The sequence below is a fragment of the Lepidochelys olivacea genome, assembly GCF_965140295.1.
Source record: "Lepidochelys olivacea isolate rLepOli2 genome assembly, chromosome: 23".
NCBI lineage: Eukaryota > Metazoa > Chordata > Testudines > Cheloniidae > Lepidochelys > Lepidochelys olivacea.
In genome coordinates, this window is record NC_140433.1 from 8,476,922 (window position 1) to 8,497,242 (window position 20,321).

A 20,321-nucleotide genomic window follows, 5' to 3' on the forward strand; every position below is an offset into this window, starting at 1 on the left:
AGTGAGTTAGTGAGCAAATCTGTAGCGCTACATAGCAAGTTCCTGTAGCGCATGTTAACGAGTCTCATATTTTAAATAGGTGGCACTGGGAGGCATGGCACTACCGTGCTTTAAGCGGATTCACGCGTAAATGGGTCGCATGTAAACGGGTCAGTACTGTATATACACAGAGAACATGAAACAATGCGTGTTGCCATACCAATTACAAAAGGTTTTTTTCTCCTGCTGATAATAGCCCACTTTAATTGATTAGTCTCGTTAGAGTTGGTATGGCAACACCCATTGTTTCATGTTCTCTGTGTATATATATAGTCCTACTGTATTCTCCACTGCATGCATCTGATGAAGTGGGTTTTAGCCCACGAAAGCTTATGCCCAAATAAATGTGTTAGTCTCTAAGGTGCCACAAGTCCTCCTCATTCTGTTTGCTGATACAGACTAACACGGCTACCACTCTGAAACCTGACAGCAATGAAACAGCCCCGCAGTCCAAGTCTGCTGGCATGGGCCAGCCCCAGGTGCCTAATTGCTGTGTAGACATTCCCTGAGGGGCAAGGATCACTAAGCACAAGCAAAAGATCCCCAGTGCTTAGCATGGGTTAGCCCTGAAGGACACATAGAGCTTGCTTAGCATCCAAGCTTCTATTACTTTTTGAAACTTAAAACTGAAACTCATTTGTGTACCTGCTTTAACCTTGTAAATAACTCTGATTTCCTTTTCCTGTAAAAAGAAAAGGAGTACTTGTGGCACCTTAGAGACTAACCAATTTATCTGAGCATGAGCTTTCGTGAGCTACAGCTCACTTCATCGGATGCATACCGTGGAAACTGCAGCAGACTTTATATACACACAGAGATCATAAAACAATACCTCCTCCCACCCCACTGTCCTGCTGGTAATAGCTTATCTAAAGTGATCATCAAGTTGGGCCATTTCCAGCACAAATCCAGGTTTTCTCACCCTCCACCCCCACACACACAAACTCACTCTCCTGCTGGTAATAGCCCATCCAAAGTGAAAACTCTCTACACAATGTGCATGATAATCAAGGTGGGCCATTTCCTGCACAAATCCAGGTTCTCTCACCCCCTCACCCCCCTCCAAAACAAACAAATAAACAAACAAAAACCACACACACAAACTCACTATCCTGCTGGTAATAGCTCATCCAAAGTGACCACTCTCCCTACAATGTGCATGATAATCAAGGTGGGCCATTTCCAGCACAAATTGAGAAAACCTGGATTTGTGCTGGAAATGGCCCACCTTGATTGTCATGCACATTGTGTAGAGAGTTGGTGGAGCCAGGCCCACATTCCTGAATGTTGGTGGAGCACGGGCACCATGGGCCCATATAACTTGCAAGCGCCGCCCATGCTGGGGTAAGCGACTGGTCCTTTGGGAGTAACCTGCATATTGCTGTGATCTTTGGAATAAGGGACCATCTATCACAGAGGTAAGCTCATCCAGGCAGCAAGGCAGCTTGAAGAACCCAAGGGGACTGTCTGTGACTCCCTGGTCAGGCTATATAATGCTTGAAGAGTTCACACTGGATACTTGGCTGGTCAAATGTAAGTCTAGAACTCACACCCAGTTTGGGCCGTGTGCCCTGCTTCAAAAAACAGTCTGCCCTGAGCCACTGCAGGACCCCTTGCCAGTGTATATGTGACAGCAGTGTGTGAGTGTAGAGCTGTGTGTGTGCACAAAGCTCTGTGTGTGTGTGGACACAGCTGTGTTTACCTGTGCAAAGCTGAGTGTGAATGTGCATAGCTGAGCTCTGTGATTATGTGTGAGTAGCTGTGTATATGTGTGTAGAGCTGCGTATGCGTGTAGCTGACTGGGGGGCTGGCATAGGGCTGGGTGTGTAGAACTACGCGTGCACCCAGCTGCTGGTGGAGGGTTTGGTGGGTGTGTGTGGGGGGGTCTATGTGTGTACGTGGCTCAGTGTGCCGGGGGGCCTTGGTATGTGTGCATGGCGCAATCCATTGCCTCCTGCAGTGCTGTGTGCCCTATTCCCCGCCCAGCGGGCTCTGTCGGCGAGGGACAGGGGGTGCAAGATCTGGGCCCTGGAGCGCTGGGGAGGCTGGCGGGCTGTGGTCCCGCAGGAGAACCCCCCCCTGCCGGCCGGGACCGCCGCAGCCAAGGGCTGGGCTTCCCAAGCGAACTCGGATCCGCGGCGCCAGCGCGCCCCAAGGCGGACAGTGGGGAGCCCCCGGGCGGGGAGGAGCTGGGGGCAGGCTCGGGGAGCTGAGGCGTGTGTGGACGCGGAGCGGGAGCGGCAAGGGGGCGGTGCAGGGCCTGGGGCAGGGGAGGGGCCAGGTCAATCCCGGGCGCCGCCGGCGCAGCCGGTCCTGTGGGCCAGGACCGGTTCCCTGCGGCCCCACCCTGCGGGGGCAGTACCCCACGGCCGAGCCCTGGCGCCGCAGCGCTACGTCACCCGTGGGGCAGGAGCCGTGGGGCGGGGGGACGCACAGGCCGCGGGAAGGAGCCGCGACGCGGCCCAACGTCGGGCCCAGACGCCCCGCCCCGAGCTGCCCCGCCCGTGGGGACGGGCCCAGGCCGCCCGAGGGGCCACACTGCGGAGCCGCCCGCGCCGGAGGGGGGAGGGGGGAGGGGGGGCAGGAGCTGAAGCGCCTCAGGGCCGAGGCCAGCGGGGTCACCGCGGGGTCGGGGGTCACCATGTAGGGGTCATTGGGGGGGCGAGTCTGATGATGCTCCGCCTGGCCCCCCGCGCAGCCCCTCATTGGCAGCCCCCCGGTGACCTACGCCCTGACGTCATCCCTCTGTGGGTGCGGGGAGGCCTTGCCTCACCGCGTGGTGACGTCCCCATAGGGCGATGAAGTCACTCTACCGCGAGGCGGGGCTTCTCGCCCTCCCGGGCTCGGCTTAGCCCCGCCCCCAGCTGCCCTCACCCAACATGGCCGCCCGCCTCGTTCGGGCCGTCTAATGGACTCCGTCTACCAGGCTGCCCCGCGCGGAGGCAGCCGGCCAATGGGCGCGGGCGGAGGGGGCAGGGCCCGCGCGCGGCCCGGTGGTTAGTGTGCGCGCGGTAAAGGTTGGGTGTCTCGCGCCGGCGGCCGTTGGGAGGCAGGAGCGGCCCCGCCCCCTCGCTCCCCCCGCGGGGCGGCTGCCCTCTGCCCCCCGCTGGGAAGGGGCCCGGAGCACGAGGCAGCGAGGCGGGAGAACAGCCCCTCCCTTCCGCAGGTGAGATTGCAGGGGCCTAGAGGGAGGGGCGGCGCGGTGGGCGCTGTGTTTAAAGGGGCGGGGCCGCTCTTAAAGGGGCAGGCACGCGACGCCGATTTTGTGTCCGCTGGCCTGTGTCACGGGGCGGGGCGAATGGCTCAAAGATGCGGGGCCGGCCCGAAGCTGGGTGGGGCCCCGGGGCGGTTAAAGGGGCAGGCGGTGCTGCCGTTAAAGGGGAAGTCCCCGCTCCTCTGCGGGGCGGTGCTGTCGGCCCCGGGGGGAACGCGCCCCGTGTGTGCTGCCCTCCAGGCCGCGGGGGGAGGGCGCCTGGCCGAGGAGCCGCCGGGGGCGGCCCTGTGAGTCTGCAGCGCGAGCCCCGCGAGGCCTGGCGGGCTTATTTGGGCGGAACTGTCACTCCGTGCCCCGGGGGGGGAGGGGGGTTTGCCCTCGAGAGCTTCCGCCCCAATAAATCCCTGAGTCTCTGAGCTGCCACCAGACTCCTCCTTGTTTTTGCCAGAGAAATGTACCCGGGGGGCTGTGTGACACGGGGGGGGCCTTTACCCAGGGGGGCTGTGTGACACGGGGGGGCCTTTACCCAGGGGGGCTGTGTGACACGGGGGGGGGCTGTGTGACACGGGGGGGCCTTTACCCAGGGGGGCTGTGTGACACGGGGGGGGCTGTGTGACACGGGGGGGCCTTTACCCAGGGGGGCTGTGTGACACGGGGGGGGGCTGTGTGACACGGGGGGGCCTTTACCCAGGGGGGCTGTGTGACACGGGGGGGAGCTGTGTGACACGGGGGGGCCTTTACCCAGGGGAGCTGTGTGACACGGGGGGGGGGCTGTGTGACACGGGGGGGCCTTTACCCAGGGGGGCTGTGTGACACGGGGGGGGGCTGTGTGACATGGGGGGGCCTTTACCCAGGGGGGCTGTGTGACACGGGGGGGGGCTGTGTGACATGGGGGGGCCTTTACCCAGGGGGGCTGTGTGACACGGGGGGGAGCTGTGTGACACGGGGGGGCCTTTACCCAGGGGAGCTGTGTGACACAGGGGGGCCTTTACCCAGGGGGGCTGTGTGACACGGGGGGGGCTGTGTGACATGGGGGGGCCTTTACCCAGGGGGGCTGTGTGACACGGGGGGGGCTGTGTGACATGGGGGGGCCTTTACCCAGGGGGGCTGTGTGACACGGGGGGGGCCTTTACCCAGGGGGGCTGTGTGACACGGGGGGGCCTTTACCCAGGGGGGCTGTGTGACACGGGGGGGGGGCTGTGTGACACGGGGGGGCCTTTACCCAGGGGGGCTGTGTGACACGGGGGGGGGCTGTGTGACACGGGGGGGCCTTTACCCAGGGGGGCTGTGTGACACGGGGGGGGCTGTGTGACACGGGGGGGCCTTTACCCAGGGGGGCTGTGTGACACGGGGGGGGGCTGTGTGACACGGGGGGGCCTTTACCCAGGGGGGCTGTGTGACACGGGGGGGAGCTGTGTGACACGGGGGGGCCTTTACCCAGGGGAGCTGTGTGACACGGGGGGGGGGCTGTGTGACACGGGGGGGCCTTTACCCAGGGGGGCTGTGTGACACGGGGGGGGGCTGTGTGACATGGGGGGGCCTTTACCCAGGGGGGCTGTGTGACACGGGGGGGGGCTGTGTGACATGGGGGGGCCTTTACCCAGGGGGGCTGTGTGACACGGGGGGGAGCTGTGTGACACGGGGGGGCCTTTACCCAGGGGAGCTGTGTGACACAGGGGGGCCTTTACCCAGGGGGGCTGTGTGACATGGGGGGGCCTTTACCCAGGGGGGCTGTGTGACACGGGGGGGGCTGTGTGACATGGGGGGGCCTTTACCCAGGGGGGCTGTGTGACACGGGGGGGCCTTTACCCAGGGGGGCTGTGTGACACGGGGGGGGCTGTGTGACACGGGGGGGCCTTTACCCAGGGGGGCTGTGTGACACGGGGGGGCTGTGTGACATGGGGGGGCCTTTACCCAGGGGGGCTGTGTAAGATGGGGGGGCTGTGTGGCTGGGGGACTATACTCATGGGGGAGGAGGCTGTACCCAGGGAGGCTGTATAACTAGAGAGGGCTGTACGTGGGGGGCGTGGGCTGTGTAACACTGAGAAGGTGGGGGGCAAATAGCTCTTCACACAAGCTCCCTGCGTGTTGCTGCAGCAAGGGGGCCCATGAGACGCTGAGCTGGAGTAGCTGGCGGATTGTAGGTGGAAGCAGAGAGGTTATTTTCTCTCTTTATGTGGCCCTGGTAGAACTACGGCTGGGATCCTCTGCCCAGTCCTGGTGCCCTCAATTGAAGAAGGATGTTGATGAATTGGAGAGGGGTCAGAGAAGAGCCATGAGAATGATTAAAGGGCTAGAAAAGCTGCCTCAGAGTGACAGACTCAAGGAGCTCAATCTATTTAGCTTAACAAGAGAAGGTTAAATGGTAACCTGATTACCATCTATAAGTACCTACATGGGAACCAATATTTAATAATGGGCTCTCAATTGAAAGGTAGAACATGAGCTAATGAATGGAAGTTGAAGCTGCACAAATTCAGACTGGAAATAAGGTGTAAATTTATAATGGTGAAATTAATTAACCCTTAGAACAATTGACTAAGGGTTATGATGCATTCTCGATCGCTGACAATTTTTAAGTCCAGACTTGATGTTTCTCTAAAAGCTCTGCTCTAGGTCTTATTTTGGGGCAGGTCTCTGGCCTGTGCTATGCAGGAGGTCAGACTAGATGATCACAGTGGTCTTTTTTGGTCTTTGAATCTTATTAACAGCATGACAGAACAGTGGAGCGTGAGTCAGGGCAGGAGGTGCCAGGCCCAGTGACAGGGACAAGTGGGGATGTGGTTCGGCTTTTTGACATCTAGCAAGTTTCCAGCCAAAATCCTGTTTGGATCTCAGAAATCACTGCTGGATTTGTTAACAGCCACCACATCCCAGACCAGAGGCAGCCGCATTTCAAGCCTGTGCTCCCAGGGATCTAGGCTGTCACCAACGCAGCACCAGGACACATCTTAGCTGGTACTCCCAAAGTGGGGTCAGCATCCACTCAAGTAACAGCAGGCTGTAATCAGTTGCATGGTAAGCAGGTGGGAGCCAGAGCAGTAGGTGAAGGACTGATTCCTTTACTAATCCTGCTTTGAAAGAATGCCACAGAGAGTCCCAGCAACCAAGGGGTTAATGTGAACCATGAAGTTCATAATTCGAAGACAAATCCCCCCTTTGTATTCCAGAGTAAAGCTGGAGTCACCCCATGACTGCTGGGGGATCAGGATTCTGATCTCAGTTCCCCCACGACTGATCTGGAGTTACCCTGCCATCGTTGGCTGGCTCTGGGCGGCTTGGGCTCTGGGTGACACTGGGCTCTGAGTGGCTGCAGATTCTGGCTTGGCCCTGGCTGCCAGTGGGCTCTGGGTAGGTGCGGGCTCTGGCTGGCAGTGGGCGACTGCGGGCTCTGGCCCGGTTGTTGGTGTTCTGCTGACCTGCCCACTCTTTCCCTGCAGGCTTGGGTGAGATGGTGGGAGCTCAGCAGCTGGAGATGGCGGAGATGCAGCCAGCGCCAATGCCGCAGCCAGGCACCAGCGACCACCAGTACGAGTGTCTGGAGTGTGGCAAGGTGTTCAAGTGGTCGTCGCGGCTGATTCACCACCAGCGCACGCACACGGGTGAGCGCCCCTACAAGTGCTCCGAGTGCCCCAAGGCCTTCAAGGGTTCGTCAGCACTGCTCTACCACCAACGCAGCCACACGGGCGAGCGCCCCTACAAGTGTGCTGACTGCGGCAAGGCCTTCAAACGCTCGTCGCTGCTGCAGATCCACCAGAGCGTGCACACGGGCCTGCGCGCCTTCAAGTGTGCTCTGTGCGGCATGGCCTTCAAGTGGTCGTCTCACTACCAGTACCACGTGCGCCAGCACACAGGCGAGCGCCCCTACAAATGCACGCTGTGTGAGAAGGCCTTCAAGAACTCCTCCAGCCTGCGGCGCCACCGCAACATCCACACGGGCGAGCGCCCCTACGTCTGCGCCGCCTGCGGCAAGGCCTTCACCCAGTCCACCAACCTGCGGCAGCACCAGCGCATCCACACAGGCGAGCGCCCCTACCAGTGCACCGAGTGCCCCAAGACCTTCACCCACTCCTCCAATCTGCTGTTGCACCAGCGCACCCACGCCGGGGGCCGGGCCCACAAGTGCCAGGCCTGCGGCAAGGCCTTCATCTCGGACGCCTACCTGCAGAAACACCTGCAGACACACGCGGTCAAGCCGCTGGCACCCTACGGCGAAGCGGAGCTGGCCTGCACACCGGCCAAGCTCTTCCTGGCTCCAGCCGAGCCAGTAGAAACGGTGGAGATGCTGTGGAAGTGTGGGGAATGCGAGCTGACCTTCCCCAGCGAGGAGCTGCTGCTGGGCCACCAGCAGAGCCACCTGAGCCCTGCTGCACCCGCTGAGCCACCCATCCCACCACTCTACTCCTGCGCTACCTGTGGCAAGACCTTCAAGAATGGCTCGGGCCTGGCACGCCACCAGCACAGCCATGTGGGCGAGCGCCCCTATAAGTGCTCCATCTGCGAGAAGACATTTGTGCAGCTCTCCAGTCTGCTGGGGCACCAGCGCAGCCACCCGGCCGAGCAGCAGCTCATCCAGGCTGAGGCCGAGGTCACCTGTCCCCAAACCACAGCCGAGCCGGTCCCACCCCCCGTGCCTCCCGAGGTGGCTGAGCGCCCCTACAAGTGCACCGAGTGCGGCAAGGCCTTCAAAGGCTCGTCGGGGCTGCGCTACCACCTGCGCGACCACACCGGCGAGCGCCCCTATAAGTGCTCCGAGTGCGGCAAGGCCTTCAAGCGCTCCTCGCTGCTGTCCATCCACCAGCGTGTGCACACCGGCCTGCGCGCCTTCAAGTGTGCCGAGTGCGGCCTCACCTTCAAGTGGTCGTCGCATTACCAGTACCACCTGCGCCTGCACACAGGCGAGCGCCCCTACGGCTGTGCCGACTGCGGCAAGGCCTTCAAGAACACCTCGTGCCTGCGGCGGCACCGCCAGCTGCACACAGGCGAACGCCCCTTCGCCTGCCTGGTGTGCGGCAAGGCCTTCACCCAGACCTCCAACCTGCGGCAGCACCAGCGCACCCACACGGGCGAGCGCCCCTACAGCTGCCAGGAGTGTGGCAAGAGCTTCACCCACTCCTCCAACTTGCAGCTCCACCAGCGCACGCACTCCAGCGAGCGCCCCTTCAAGTGCTCCATCTGCGCCAAGGGCTTCGTCATGGCCTCCTACCTGCAGCGCCACCTGCGCACCCACGCTGCCGAGACCAAGGGGGAGGGCCCGGCCCCAGGCCTTTCTGCCCCGCCTGCCACCCAGGAGGTGCACATTGTGCCCAACCTGCAGGCCACCCTCAACCTGGAGGTGGGCACCGCCCCCAGTGCCCCCAACTCGCAGACCTTCCTGCTGGTGCAGACGGCTCAGGGACTGCAGCTCATCCCCAGTGTCCAGCAGAGCCCCCAGAAGCTGCTGCTTCTGCCCAGCACGCAGCTGGTGCCCACGCAGCAGAAAGTGCCCATCCTCCAGAACACCCCCAATTTCACACTGGTGCCCAGCAGCCCTGTGGCCCCAAGCAATCCTGCCCCGCGCCAGCAGAGCAAGGCTAGGAAGCCGGCAGCACCTGGCAACCCTCAGAACATTATCCTGGTGCCGGGAGGTGGGCCGGCGCTGCCCAGTGTGCAGATCCAGGCGATGCCAGGCACACAGCGGGCACCAGTGCTTCCGGCTGGGCAGAACATCATCGTTCTGCAGAACATGGCTGATCAGGCCCCTGCAGAGGTGTCCGGTGTCCAGATCCAGGCTCAGCCTCAGGAGGTGGCCAGCATCCAGCTGCAGGCCCTGCCACCACCCCCTGCTGAAGCATCCAGCATGCAGGCTCTGCCTCAGCCCCCGGAACTGGGCAGCATGCAGCTGCAAACTCTGCCGCAGCCTCCCCCAGCAGGGGGTGAGGAGCAGCCCCTGCCCTGCTCCTCAGCCCTTCCGGACACTGTGGGTTCCGGGCCAGAGGTGCCAGGCCTGCAGGAGAGCCAGGACCTGCTGGTGGTGCAGAGCGGGCCAGGGGAGGAGCTGCTGGGGTCGGGTGGCGAGGTAGGTGTGCATCTGGAGACACTGCAGACAGAGGAGGGGGTGCAGAGTGTGCTGGTGTTGCGTGGTGCTGACGGTGAGCAGACCCGACTCTGTGTGCAGGAGGTGGAGAACCTGCAGGAACTGCCCCCAGACAGTGGGGTGGGGGCCCTGGCACCATCCTCAGGGCAGAAGCTCTTCATCATCCGCAGCGCGCCCGGTGAGCAGACCCTGCAAGTCCTGGAGAATGTGGGCTCTGGCAGTGGCGTGGGGCGAGGGGGGCCAGCTGGTGGGCAGCCCTCCACCACCAGCACCCAGATGGTACAGTTGCTGCCAAGCCCAGTGCCACCCCCACAGGAACTTTCCTCCATCCAGATTGTGCAAACGGTGCCCAGCGTGCAGCTGGTTCACACCTTCTGAGCACCTTTCCACAGACGCCAGCCAGAGGGTGTGCAGCTTGGGTTGGCATCGCAGGATCTGCCAGAGCTCTTGCTCCCTGTCGGCGTCCCCCACCCCCATTGTCCTGCCCAGGCAGCATGGAGACAGCGGGATGCCCCCACATGATGACCAGCATGGGCAGAAAGCTGTGGGACTTATGCAGGCAGCTTAACTCTCCTTCGCCCTCGCTATCTTGGCTACAGCCTTCTGGGATGCAGGGCTGGTGTCTGTGCCGCAGTCAGAGCCATGCTGGTATTAACTGTGCTGGGACAGGATTGCCCAGCAGCACTGTGATCTAGGAGGGGCAGGACCTGGCACAAAAGGAGCCCTTAGCCCACCCCTTGGCGGGGTCAGCGTGGCGAGCTGAGCAGGGCCCTCATCCATTGCCATTCCTGACACTCCTCCATGTCAGGCTTAAAGACGGTGACAGATACTCCTGCCTATTAGTTTAAAGAAGAGGTGTGGGAGCCAGGATTCCTGGGTTCCGTCCCTGGCTCTGGGAGGGGAGTGGTGTCTAATGGTTAAAGTGTATGTGGGGAGGGCAGGAGGGGGAATGGTTTGGGAGCTAGGACTCCTGGGTTCTGTGGGGGGCTGGGTGACCCTGAGCAAGTCCCTCCCTGGCTGTGGCGTTTTCACTGCTGTGGGTGGGGGCTAGCACTCAGGGTGCATGAATAAAAGTTGGGAGTTCTGCAATCACCAGGTGAGGGGAGCAGCTGGCACTTGTCACTCTGCAGAGGTGGGGGGTTCCCCATGACTCTGGCAGACAGAAGACTGGCATGAGAGCAACTGCCACCTCCTGTATCCCTGTCCTGGCAACCAGGTAATACCTGCTTCCTGAAGCCTTGGCCTATTCCCCCAATGCCCATATGGCCTCCTCTGTAGGCAAAACACCCCCAGTCTCTTCCAGAGCCCACTGTGTATGATGGCACCTGGCGCTGCCCTGTTGGTTCCTTCAGCCTAGAAGGCAAATAAATGACTGCTTCAAAAGCGCCTCTATCTGGTTTGTTCAGTGCATGGGGGGGACATGGCCTCACGTCCACTCCCATCTCTCTAGGGCTGAGCCGGCAGGTACCACACAGGGCAGTATGAGAACTGGGCCCAGCTGGTAGATGGTGCCCTCCTGCTGCCACCACAGCTGCAGCCCCTGTGCCGAACCTAGCTGTGGCTGGTGCGTGCCTGCGGGCTCAGCCCGGCAGCTGTGGATGCATGAAACAGATCAGTATGTGCTCAGACACAGAGATGGGTCCCTGTGCTGGAGCAGCTGGGGTAGAGGGACCCGGGGACCTGCCAAGCTTGAGGAGTGTTCATCAGATAATTCTTGTGCTGGGGGCTGCAGGGCTTTGCCACAGGAAAGCAGCAATCAGTGCTGGTCCCAATGCCCCAGGATGGTGCTTGGGGGCCTGTACTGCAGAGAGTGGGGTGGGGCTCGGCAAGGGCCCCTTTGCCCCCCCATATCCTGCACTGTACATTTGACCCCTGAATATGTGTTGGGTGGGGCCTGCCTGTCAGGTCACTGGGTCCATCTTGGCTTGTCCCCTTGCTCAGTGGTCACCAGGTCTGGCCTGGCTCACTGAGTCCAGCTCAGCTCAGTCCTTGGGTCTGGCTCAGCTTGTCTGTTCACTTGGTCACCGGCTCTGGCTTGGCTCACACACTGGGTTCGACTTGCTTCGCTCATTGGTTGCTAGATCTGGCTTCGCCTGCACGCTGGGTCAGTGGATCCAGACTGGCTCGCCCTCTAACTCATTGGTCACCAGGTCCCCCTGGGTCCAGCTTGGCTCACCCCCTCACTCAATAGCCACCAGGTCCGGCTTGGCTTGCCAGCCCGATCACGGGATCTGGCTCGGCCGGCCCCCTCACTCACTGGTCAGTGGATTGGGGTCGGGCCACCTGCTGGGTCACTGAATACAGCTCAGTTTGCTCCCTTCCCTCCTGGGTCACAGTCTGGCTGAGCCTGCCCCACGGCGCATCCATCCACAGAGACCCAGGCTGGCCTCTGGCTGGCTGGCGGCAGTTTGTGGGGAGGCCTCTGGAGCAGGCTGGGCAGGGCCGCTGGCCTGGTCATGGCTGCAGATCAGGCAAGAGGTGGGGGCAGTCCTGGCGTCTTGTCCCAATATGCAGGCCAGCATGGCAGGAGCCTGGCTTTGGGGGGGGCATTGCAAGAGCCCTCATAGCAGTGCCATGGGTAGGGGCCATGCCCCCCCCACCCCCAGGGATTGGTGCCCGTTTGGTGAGTGCCCCAGGAGGAGCCCCCATCCTTGCACACACCCCACTGTCCTCCTGCAGGACCCGGCCTCGGCCTCCTCGCGCCCCCTCACTGCGAGGCAGGCCCTATGCGGCCCGCTGGGCCGCACTTGCTGCCTTAGCAACGGTTGCTAGGTAGTGCCAGGGCGGGTGGGGGAAGAGTCGGAGGCGTGAGCTACGGCGCATGCGTACTGGGCAGGAGGAGCGAGGCCGCCGGTGCCTGCGCACTGGGCTGGGGTGAGAGGCTCTGAGACCGTGGAGCAGGTCCATTGCTCACAGCGGCGGGGGGATGACGGGTTGTGGGAGGTTCCATTCTTGCGGGCTGCCGGGGAGCTCCATCGCATGTGCTGCAGGGGTCGCATTTTCTGGGGAGGAGGACTGTACCATTCTGTTCTTGGGGGGAGGAGGTGGTTGCAGGGGCGGGCAGTCCCATTTCTTTAATGGGGGAGGGGGGCAGTCCCATTCCCTTTAATGGGGGGAGGGGCCGTGGGGGCAGGGGTGGGCAGTCCCTTTCTCTTTCATGGGGGGAGGGACATATCTCCATTATCTCTAGGGCAGTGGGGGCGGGAGCTCTCCCTGTGAGGGGGCTACTCTGCTCTGGCGGGGCAGGAACAGGAGAGCAAAGATCTCATCAGTGGTGAGAGCTGCTTCTGCCCCACCTTGTCTCTCTGACCCCTCTGCCACCTGGGCCATGGGGCCCTTTCCTTTCTAGGGGGTGCTGGCTCCCACCTGGCCCCAGGGTGGGGAATGGCTGGCTCAGAGGGGCAGGGAATGGGACGTGGGGCCTTCCCCCTCTAGGGAGCTCCAGCTCCCACCCAGCCCCAGGGCGGGGAATGGGACATGGGGCCTTCCCCCTGTAGGGGGCTCCAGCTGCCCCCGGGCGGGGAATGGGACGTGGGGCCTTCCCCCTGTAGGGGGCTCCAGCTCCCACCCGGCCTCAGGGTGGGGAATGGCTGGCTTAGGGGGTGGAGAATGGGACGTGGGGCCTTTCCACTCTAGGGGGTGCTCTCTCTGCTCCTGCCTGGGAACACCCTGTGGATTCAGCCTCCTGGACCTGCCCAGCTCTTCTCTGTGCTGCAGTCGCTGAATGACTCTAAGGCAGTGATGGGTGGCACTGGCCTGGTGGCAGAGCTGGCTCAGCAGGGCCTGCTCTCAGTGCTGGGGGAGTGAGCCATTCGGAGCCTCACCAGGTCTGCAAGGGGAAAGAGAAAGCCCCAGCACTCAGCCTTGTCTCCTGCCTTGCAGGTGCTCTCACTCCTGCCAGACATGATGCCCATGCTGGACCCTAGCCAGCTCGCCATCCGTGAGATGCAGGAAGATGAGGAGCAGATGGTCCTGGAGCTGCTAAAGGTCTGGGGAGGGGCCAGTCAGTGCCAGTCTGTCCAGGCTTGGAGCCGTCTGTCTGTCCGACCGTTCAAGCTCTAACGCTTTGCCTGCCTTTAGCACCTGCCCTGTGGGGATCTCAAAGCTAGTTAATGATCCTGCATGTCCCCCCGCCCCTAGCTCGGGGTGGGCAAACATTTTGGCCTGAGGGCCACGTCTGGGTAGGGAAATTGCATGCAGGGCCATGAATGTAGGGCTGGGGTTGAGGTTAGGGTGCAGGAAGGAGTGCTGAGTGTGGGAGGGGGGTGTGGTGTTAAGGAAGGGGCTCAGGGCAAGGGGTTGGGGCAGAGGAGCGGTGCAGGGTGTACGAGGGGGCTCAGGGAAGGGGGTTGGGGTGCAGGAGGGGGTGCACAGTGCAGGAGGGGGCTCAGGGCAGTGGTGCAGGGAGGGGTGTGGAGTGCGGGAGGGGGTTCAGGGTAGGGGGTTGGGGTGCAGGAGGGGTTCAGGGTGTGGCAGGGGGCTCGGGGTAGGAGCTTGGGGTGCACGGTATGGCAGGGGGTTGGGGTGCAGGCAGGGGGCTCAGGGCAGGGATTTGGGGTGTGGGGTGCAGGAGGAGTTCGGGCTGCAGGCTCTGGCCCGGTGCCTCTTACCTGGAGCAGCTCCAGGGTGGCAGCGGCACGCACCAGGGCCAGGGTAGGCTCCCTGACTGCTGCCCCGGCCCCTGCGCCGCTCCGGGAAGTGGCCAGCACCACGTCCCTGCGGCCCCTGGGGGAGCGGGGGCAGAGGGCTCCACGTGCTGCCCTTGCCTGTGGGTACCTCCCTCGAAGCTCCCATTGGCTGCGGTTCCCCATTCCTGGCACTATAAGGTGGGTAGAAAGTTGGCTAGATTGTCGGGCTCAACGGGTAGTGATCAATGGCTCCATGTCTAGTTGGCAGCCGGCGTCAAGTGGAGTGCCCCAGGGGTCGGTCCTGGGGCCGGTTTTGTTCAATATCTTCATAAATGATCTGGAGGATGGTGTGGATTGCACTCTCAGCAAATTTGTGGACGATACTAAACTGGGAGGAGTGGTAGATACGCTGGAGGGGAGGGATAGGATACAGAAGGACCTAGACAAATTGGAGGATTGGGCCAAAAGAAATCTGATGAGGTTCAATAAGTATAAGTGCAGGGTTCTGCACTTAGGATGGAAGAACCCAATGCACAGCTACAGACTAGGGACCGAATGGCTAGGCAGCAGTTCTGCGGAAAAGGACCTAGGGGTGACAGTGGACGAGAAGCTGGATATGAGTCAGCAGTGTGCCCTTGTTGCCAAGAAGGCCAATGGCATTTTGGGATGTATAAGTAGGGGCATAGCGAGCAAATCAAGGGACATGATCGTTCCCCTCTATTCGACATTGGTGAGGCCTCATCTGGAGTACTGTGTCCAGTTTTGGGCCCCACACTACAAGAAGGATGTGGATAAATTGGAGAGAATCCAGCAAAGGGCAACAAAAATGATTAGGGGTCTGGAACACATGACTTATGAGGAGAGGCTGAGGGAACTGGGATTGTTTAGTCTGCAGAAGAGAAGAATGAGGGGGGATTTGATAGCTGCTTTCAACTACCTGAGAGGTGGTTCCAGAGAGGATGGTTCTAGACTATTCTCAGTGGTAGAAGAGGACAGGACAAGGAGTAATGGTCTCAAGTTGCAGTGGGGGAGGTTTAGGTTGGATATTAGGAAAAGCTTTTTCACTAGGAGGGTGGTGAAACACTGGAATGCGTTACCTAGGGAGGTGGTAGAATCTCCTTCCTTAGAGGTTTTTAAGGTCAGGCTTGACAAAGCCCTGGCTGGGATGATTTAATTGGGGATTGGTCCTGCTTTGAGCAGGGGGTTGGACTAGATGACCTCCTGAGGTCCCTTCCAACCCTGATATTCTATGATTCTATCATTCCCCTAGGGGCCGCAGGGACGTGGTGCCGGCCGCTTCCCGGAGTGGCACAGGGCCCAAAGCGCCACAGGGCTGGCAATCCCGCAGGCTGGATTGACAGCCCTGAGGGGCCGGTTCTGGCCCGCGGGCCGTAGTTTGCCCACCCCGACCTAGCTTGTTGCAGCAGGTCAGTGAGAATACCATTATTCATGGAGGAAACTAAGCGTATGTCTACGCTACCCGCAGGGTCGGCGGGCAGCGATCGATCCAGCGGGGGTCGATTTATTGTGTCTAGTCTAGACGCGATAAATCGACCCCCGAGCGCTCTCCCCTCGACTCCTGTACTCCAGCTCCGCGAGAGGCGCAGGCAGAGTCGACGGGGGAGCAGCAGCAGTCGGCTCACTGCGGTGAAGACACCACGGTAAGTCGATCTAAGTTCGTCGACTTCAGCTATGTCATTCACATCGCTGAAGTTACATAACTTAGATCGATCCCTCCCTAGTGTAGACCAGACCTGAGGCGCAGAGAGCTGAGGCAACTGACCCTTGAAGTCACACAGGGTCAGTGCAAGACCTGCTCTTGACCTGCCATTTCCTGCTGTGAGCACTAAACCCTGCTGGCCTGCAAGATACAGAGCTAGAACCCTGCTCCTTTCCCTCTACCCCTGGCCTTTGTGCTCTGTGTGCAGTACCTGTGAGAAATGCATGGGATTGAGGCCCTGTGTCGCACTCTGCACTGCCCTCGATACCATCCCCTGTGGCTGTGGTGCCCTTTCAGTTGGGGTCACATCCCTTAGGGAAAGCTGCTGCCCGGGGCGAACCCGACATCACAGCCTGACCCTACGTTGCACTCTCTCCCTCCCCCCAACCTCCCTGCTTGTCCTGCCTATGCTGTCCTTGTGCCAGGCCCTGCTGACATGCCCTTTCCCCCCAGGATGGGTTCAAGGACACGGAGAACCGGCTGATCCTGTATGTCCTGACACGGCCCGTGGTGCTGCTGCTCCTGGCCGTGGTGAGCAGCGGCCTCCGCTTCCTGCTCAACTCCTTTGTAGCAGCGCTGCTGGGGCCCGTGCTCCTCACCATCCTGGCCCTCAAGCTGCTGCTGCGGCGCTCACCGGACCTTGGTGGCCTGGGCGCGTACTACCGCTCGGGGCAGCGTGGGCTCTGGGTGGCGGTGTACGGCGGCGACGACGTGTGCGGCTGCGTGGCGCTGCAGCCCCACCCGCAGGGGGCGACCCGCACAGCCGAGCTGAGGCGCTTGGCCGTCAGCCGCTGGTACCGTCGCTCCGGCGTGGGGCGCCGCCTGCTGGCCTTCCTGGAGGCCCAGGCCCGGGCGCAGGGCTACGAACGCATGGTGCTCTACGCTGCCGTGGTCACCAAGGCTGCCATCGGCCTCTTTGAGAGCAGTGGCTACCGCCCCACCGGCGGGCGCCGCTGGCTGGGCTACACCATCCTGCAGGAGTTCAGCAAGGAGCTCTAGCAGCCCCTCCCTGCCCCCTGCCCTGCTGGGTCGGGGGAGCGGCTTGCAGAGAGCAATTCTGGCCAAGGGCTGGCGGGCCGTATCTGTCCTCATGCCCAGGAGTCCCTCTGCTCCATGGATGCCACCGAGGGACACAGGGCGGCGATGGCCGGGATGTGGGATTTAGGGTGTGACAACGCCGGACTTCACTCCCAGGACAACAGTGCCACCTTGTCCTGGACTGGAAACCACCTGTTCTGGATGAGTCCCTTGCTGGAGCTTCAGCAGGACAAGACCCGCCGGACCTGATTGTGACTGGGAGGGAGGAGGGTTAGCTCAGTGGTTTGCGCATTGGCCTGCTAAATCCAGGGTTTTGAGTTCAATCCTTGAGGGGGCCTTTTAGGGATCGGGGGGAAAATTGGGGATTGGCCCTGCTTTGAGCAGGGGGTTGGACTAGATGACCTCCTGAGGTCCCTTCCAACCCTGATATTCTACGATAGGAGATCACAGCCCCGATTGTGACTGTGGTGGGTGGGGATCACAGGCTCTATGGTGACTGCTCTGGGGAAAGAAATATAGGGTGGGCGACCCTGACATGGAGCGGAGCAAAAGGGAACTTGAGCTTGGAGACTGGGGATGTCCTGCCCTTGGGGTGGAGGTGCAGGCGTTGCCTCAGGGGAGGGTGGGACCCCAACATTAGAGCAGGGCTGTGGAGGAGTGTCTCTCTTCTGCCCCAGAGTGGGCTCTCCCCAGCACCAGCTTGGCTGTGTGATGGAGTCATTTGGCCATGGTTTGCCATGGGCAAATTCCCAGGCCTGGGCCTGGCTGAGGATCGCATTGCTGCAGCCAGGAGAATGGGGACTCTGGAGCTGTCAGTTGCCCCCACAGTCTGGCAGCTGCTGTCCAAGCACCCAGAGCTCACACTGCCCCACCCGGGGCCATGGGACCTTGCTGCAGTCACGCAGGCTGCCAGCTGTCACTGGGTACATGTATGTTCGAGCATGTGTGTGAATAAATCTTGCCTTTGTAGATACAGCAGCTCCATCTATCTCCTACCCCGATGGGCCTGAGGCAGCTCCCCAGGCAGAGGCCAGCCAGCAGGAACACACAGCAAGGGGATCCACTCAGCCCAGGGGGGTCGTCAGGAGAGTCACTGCCAGGAAAGGCCAATGGGAGCTGTCTCTCGATCTCCAGACATGTTCTTACAACAGCAAATATCCCTCCTCCCATCTTAGTGTGCATGGTGGGCCAGCGCTGATGGCCAGGGGAGAACGCCCCCTACTGAGCACCCCATTTTCTGCAGCACAAGCCCCCTAGCGCTGCCCTGGGGCATTGGGGCTAGCACTGACTGCGTGGGGAGAGAGCCCCTGCCTGCTCCTTGCAGCCGCTTGCCTGTTCCTTGGCAGTCTCCCATCCATGGCGGGTCAGGCAGCTGCTGTTTAGCGGGATGTTTGGTTGTATGACAACACAGGTTGCTATGGTTGCCAGTACCCTGGAAACACAGCCCTCAGCAGCGACTGCCCTGCGGTGCAGCTGGCTGGGCAGGGGCAGTGCCTGGCATGGGGTGCCAGGTGGCCAGGGTCCCCTGTTTACGGGCAGGGTCCCAGAGGCCTGGGCTGCGCTGTGCCTCTGCCCGCGGCACTGCTGGCTGCAGGCCAGCCTGGCTCGCACAGCACTGACTCAGTCTTTCTATGACTCGCCCCTGGCTGGGACTGTGAGGCCCGGACATCCCCAGGGCTGTGGGGGGAGATGAGCGCCAGCCAGGCCAGGGCCCCCATGGCAGGACAGGACCCCTCCCCCTGTCCCCTCACACCCCTTGGTCCGGACATGGCACAGCACACAGGGCGTGAGGCCAGCCTGGCAGCTGGAATCACAGGAGGACGTGTCAGTGTGCGCGCACAAGTATGTCGGTGTGTGTATATGTGTGACTGACTGTGTGTGTGCGTTGGCATGTGTACGAATTGACAGTGCATGTGTCAGTGTGTGCACGTGTATGTCAGCACCTGTGTGTGTCTGTGCGTGTGCATCCCTTTGCATGAATAGTTGCACACGCATGGGCGGGCATGTAGGGATGGCTGGGTGTGTGTGTGGCCCTGGGTGTTGGTTTGTGCTGCACACACAGGCATGAGCCCAGCTGTTGCAGCTGTTTCTGTTGCAGCTCATTAACCCATTGCCTGCCAGTGGTCTGGCTGAAGGATGCTGCTCTCTGTCCTGGGACATGTGGCTGGCAGGGCTCGCCCAATCCAGCATCCCTGGTGTCATGCTTGCCTACTCCTGTACACAGGGTTCCCTGCCACCCCTGGCTTCCCAGGCTCCGAGGTCACCACCCTGAGCTGTGGGCGTTGCAAGGCTCCCTCCTTAGAAATTGTGGCCAGGCTGAGTCATCCCCTGGCCTGGCCAGTCCTGCTCCATGAAACACCCCTTCCTGACACTGTGCAGACCTGGCCCCAGGGCTTGCTCCCCACCAGCCACCATGCGGCTGCCCCTGCTCCTCCTTGGTGAGTACCAGCTGCTTTGGGGGCGAGGCTCAGGCACTGGGGAAGCCCAGCCCCTTCCTAGCCCCAGGGTCCCACCTCAGGCACTGTCAGAACTCCCGGATGCTGAGGGCTGCAGGGGACACAGTGCTGGGCAGAGGCCACTGAGCATTGGGAAGCTGGTGCTGAATGCTGGGCAGGGGGCGGCAAGCAGGGGGCACTGGGCAGTGGGTGCTGAGCTCTGGGCAGGGGATACTCAGTTTCAAAACCGCAGGCAGGGAGATCAAGGTGCCTGGCACTCCCGGGCTCGCTCCTTTCACAGGCATTTGCAGTGTATAAGTGCTGCTCATTCTGGTCATTCCCGGGTTGGGGGCTCAGACTGGCTGCTCCCCCACACCCAGCCAGCCCCCCCTACAGGACAGTCCTGACCCACTGGGCAGGAGATTAGCCATCTGCTGGGCTCTGCTCACCCATTGCGCTCTTGTTTTTCAGTTGGGTTCCTGGAATTTCACTGCACAGGTAACTGCGTATTGTGGGTGTGTGCGCGCACCTGTGTGTGTCCCTGTGTATGTGTCCCTGTTGGCTCTGTGTGTGTGTATGCGTGTATCTGTTGTCCCTGTGTGTGGCCCTAGGTATGGGTGTCCCTATCCCTGTGTGTGTCGGGGGGAGGCGGGGCACAGGACTACCTAGGACCTGCGCGAGCCTGGTGTGGACGCAGCTCATGGAGCAGTGCTTGGCCAGCCCAGCTGAGCCACCTTGATGATGCAAGCTCTGTCCTGCAGGTACCACTCAGGGCTCTGCTGACAGAGCCATGTTGGGCAGGGGTGACACCTCTTCACACCCTGCCCAACAGCCATGCCAGCAAACTCTGCGCGTAGGCCTGGCCAGTGTATCCCTAGCCTTGTGTGTGTTCACCCCTGCCTGTCTCACCCTAGCACTGTCTGGGCCTGGCACTGTCTGTGGGGGTCCCCTCTCTGCCTCCAGCTCTTGCTGGCTCTAGGGTTTCTGATGTGATGGGGATGGGACCGGGCAACCACAACTCCAGCCCATGTGAGGCAGGGGTATGAAGGATCGCAGTGCAGTGAAAGGGTTGCAGTGGGGTGAAAGGTTGCAGGGGGTGTGAAGTGTTGCAGTGGGGTGGAGGCTCAAAGGGGTTGAAGGTTCACAGGTGAGTGAAGGATCATGGGGGTGG

At 61.4% G+C, this 20,321-nt stretch overlaps 2 protein-coding genes across 7 annotated transcripts; both read left to right on the forward strand.

Moving 5' to 3' along the window:
• Positions 1-3,432: 3,432 nt before the first annotated feature.
• ZNF628 (zinc finger protein 628) lies at positions 3,433-10,715 on the forward strand. The gene is made up of 2 exons (XM_084612706.1): positions 3,433-3,540; positions 6,694-10,715. The coding sequence occupies exon 2, from the start codon at positions 6,705-6,707 to the stop codon at positions 9,705-9,707; it is 3,003 nt and encodes a 1,000-aa protein (XP_084468832.1). The 5' UTR covers positions 3,433-3,540; positions 6,694-6,704; the 3' UTR covers positions 9,708-10,715.
• Positions 10,716-12,133: 1,418 nt separating this feature from the next.
• Positions 12,134-17,690, forward strand: NAT14 (N-acetyltransferase 14 (putative)). 6 transcript variants are annotated; one of them, XR_014709347.1, is made up of 4 exons: positions 12,167-12,203; positions 13,212-13,316; positions 15,444-15,618; positions 16,131-16,262. XR_014709347.1 is itself a non-coding variant. In XM_084612726.1 (3 exons), exons 2-3 carry the CDS (start codon positions 13,233-13,235, stop codon positions 16,674-16,676), a joined length of 630 nt encoding a protein of 209 aa, XP_084468852.1. In that variant the 5' UTR covers positions 12,134-12,203; positions 13,212-13,232; the 3' UTR covers positions 16,677-17,690. The 6 variants fall into 6 exon arrangements, 3 of the variants coding, with proteins under 3 accessions (XP_084468852.1, XP_084468853.1, XP_084468851.1); XR_014709348.1 differs by lacking the exon at positions 12,167-12,203 and adding an exon at positions 12,210-12,230; XR_014709349.1 differs by lacking the exon at positions 12,167-12,203 and adding an exon at positions 12,499-12,603.
• Positions 17,691-20,321: the final 2,631 nt, after the last annotated feature.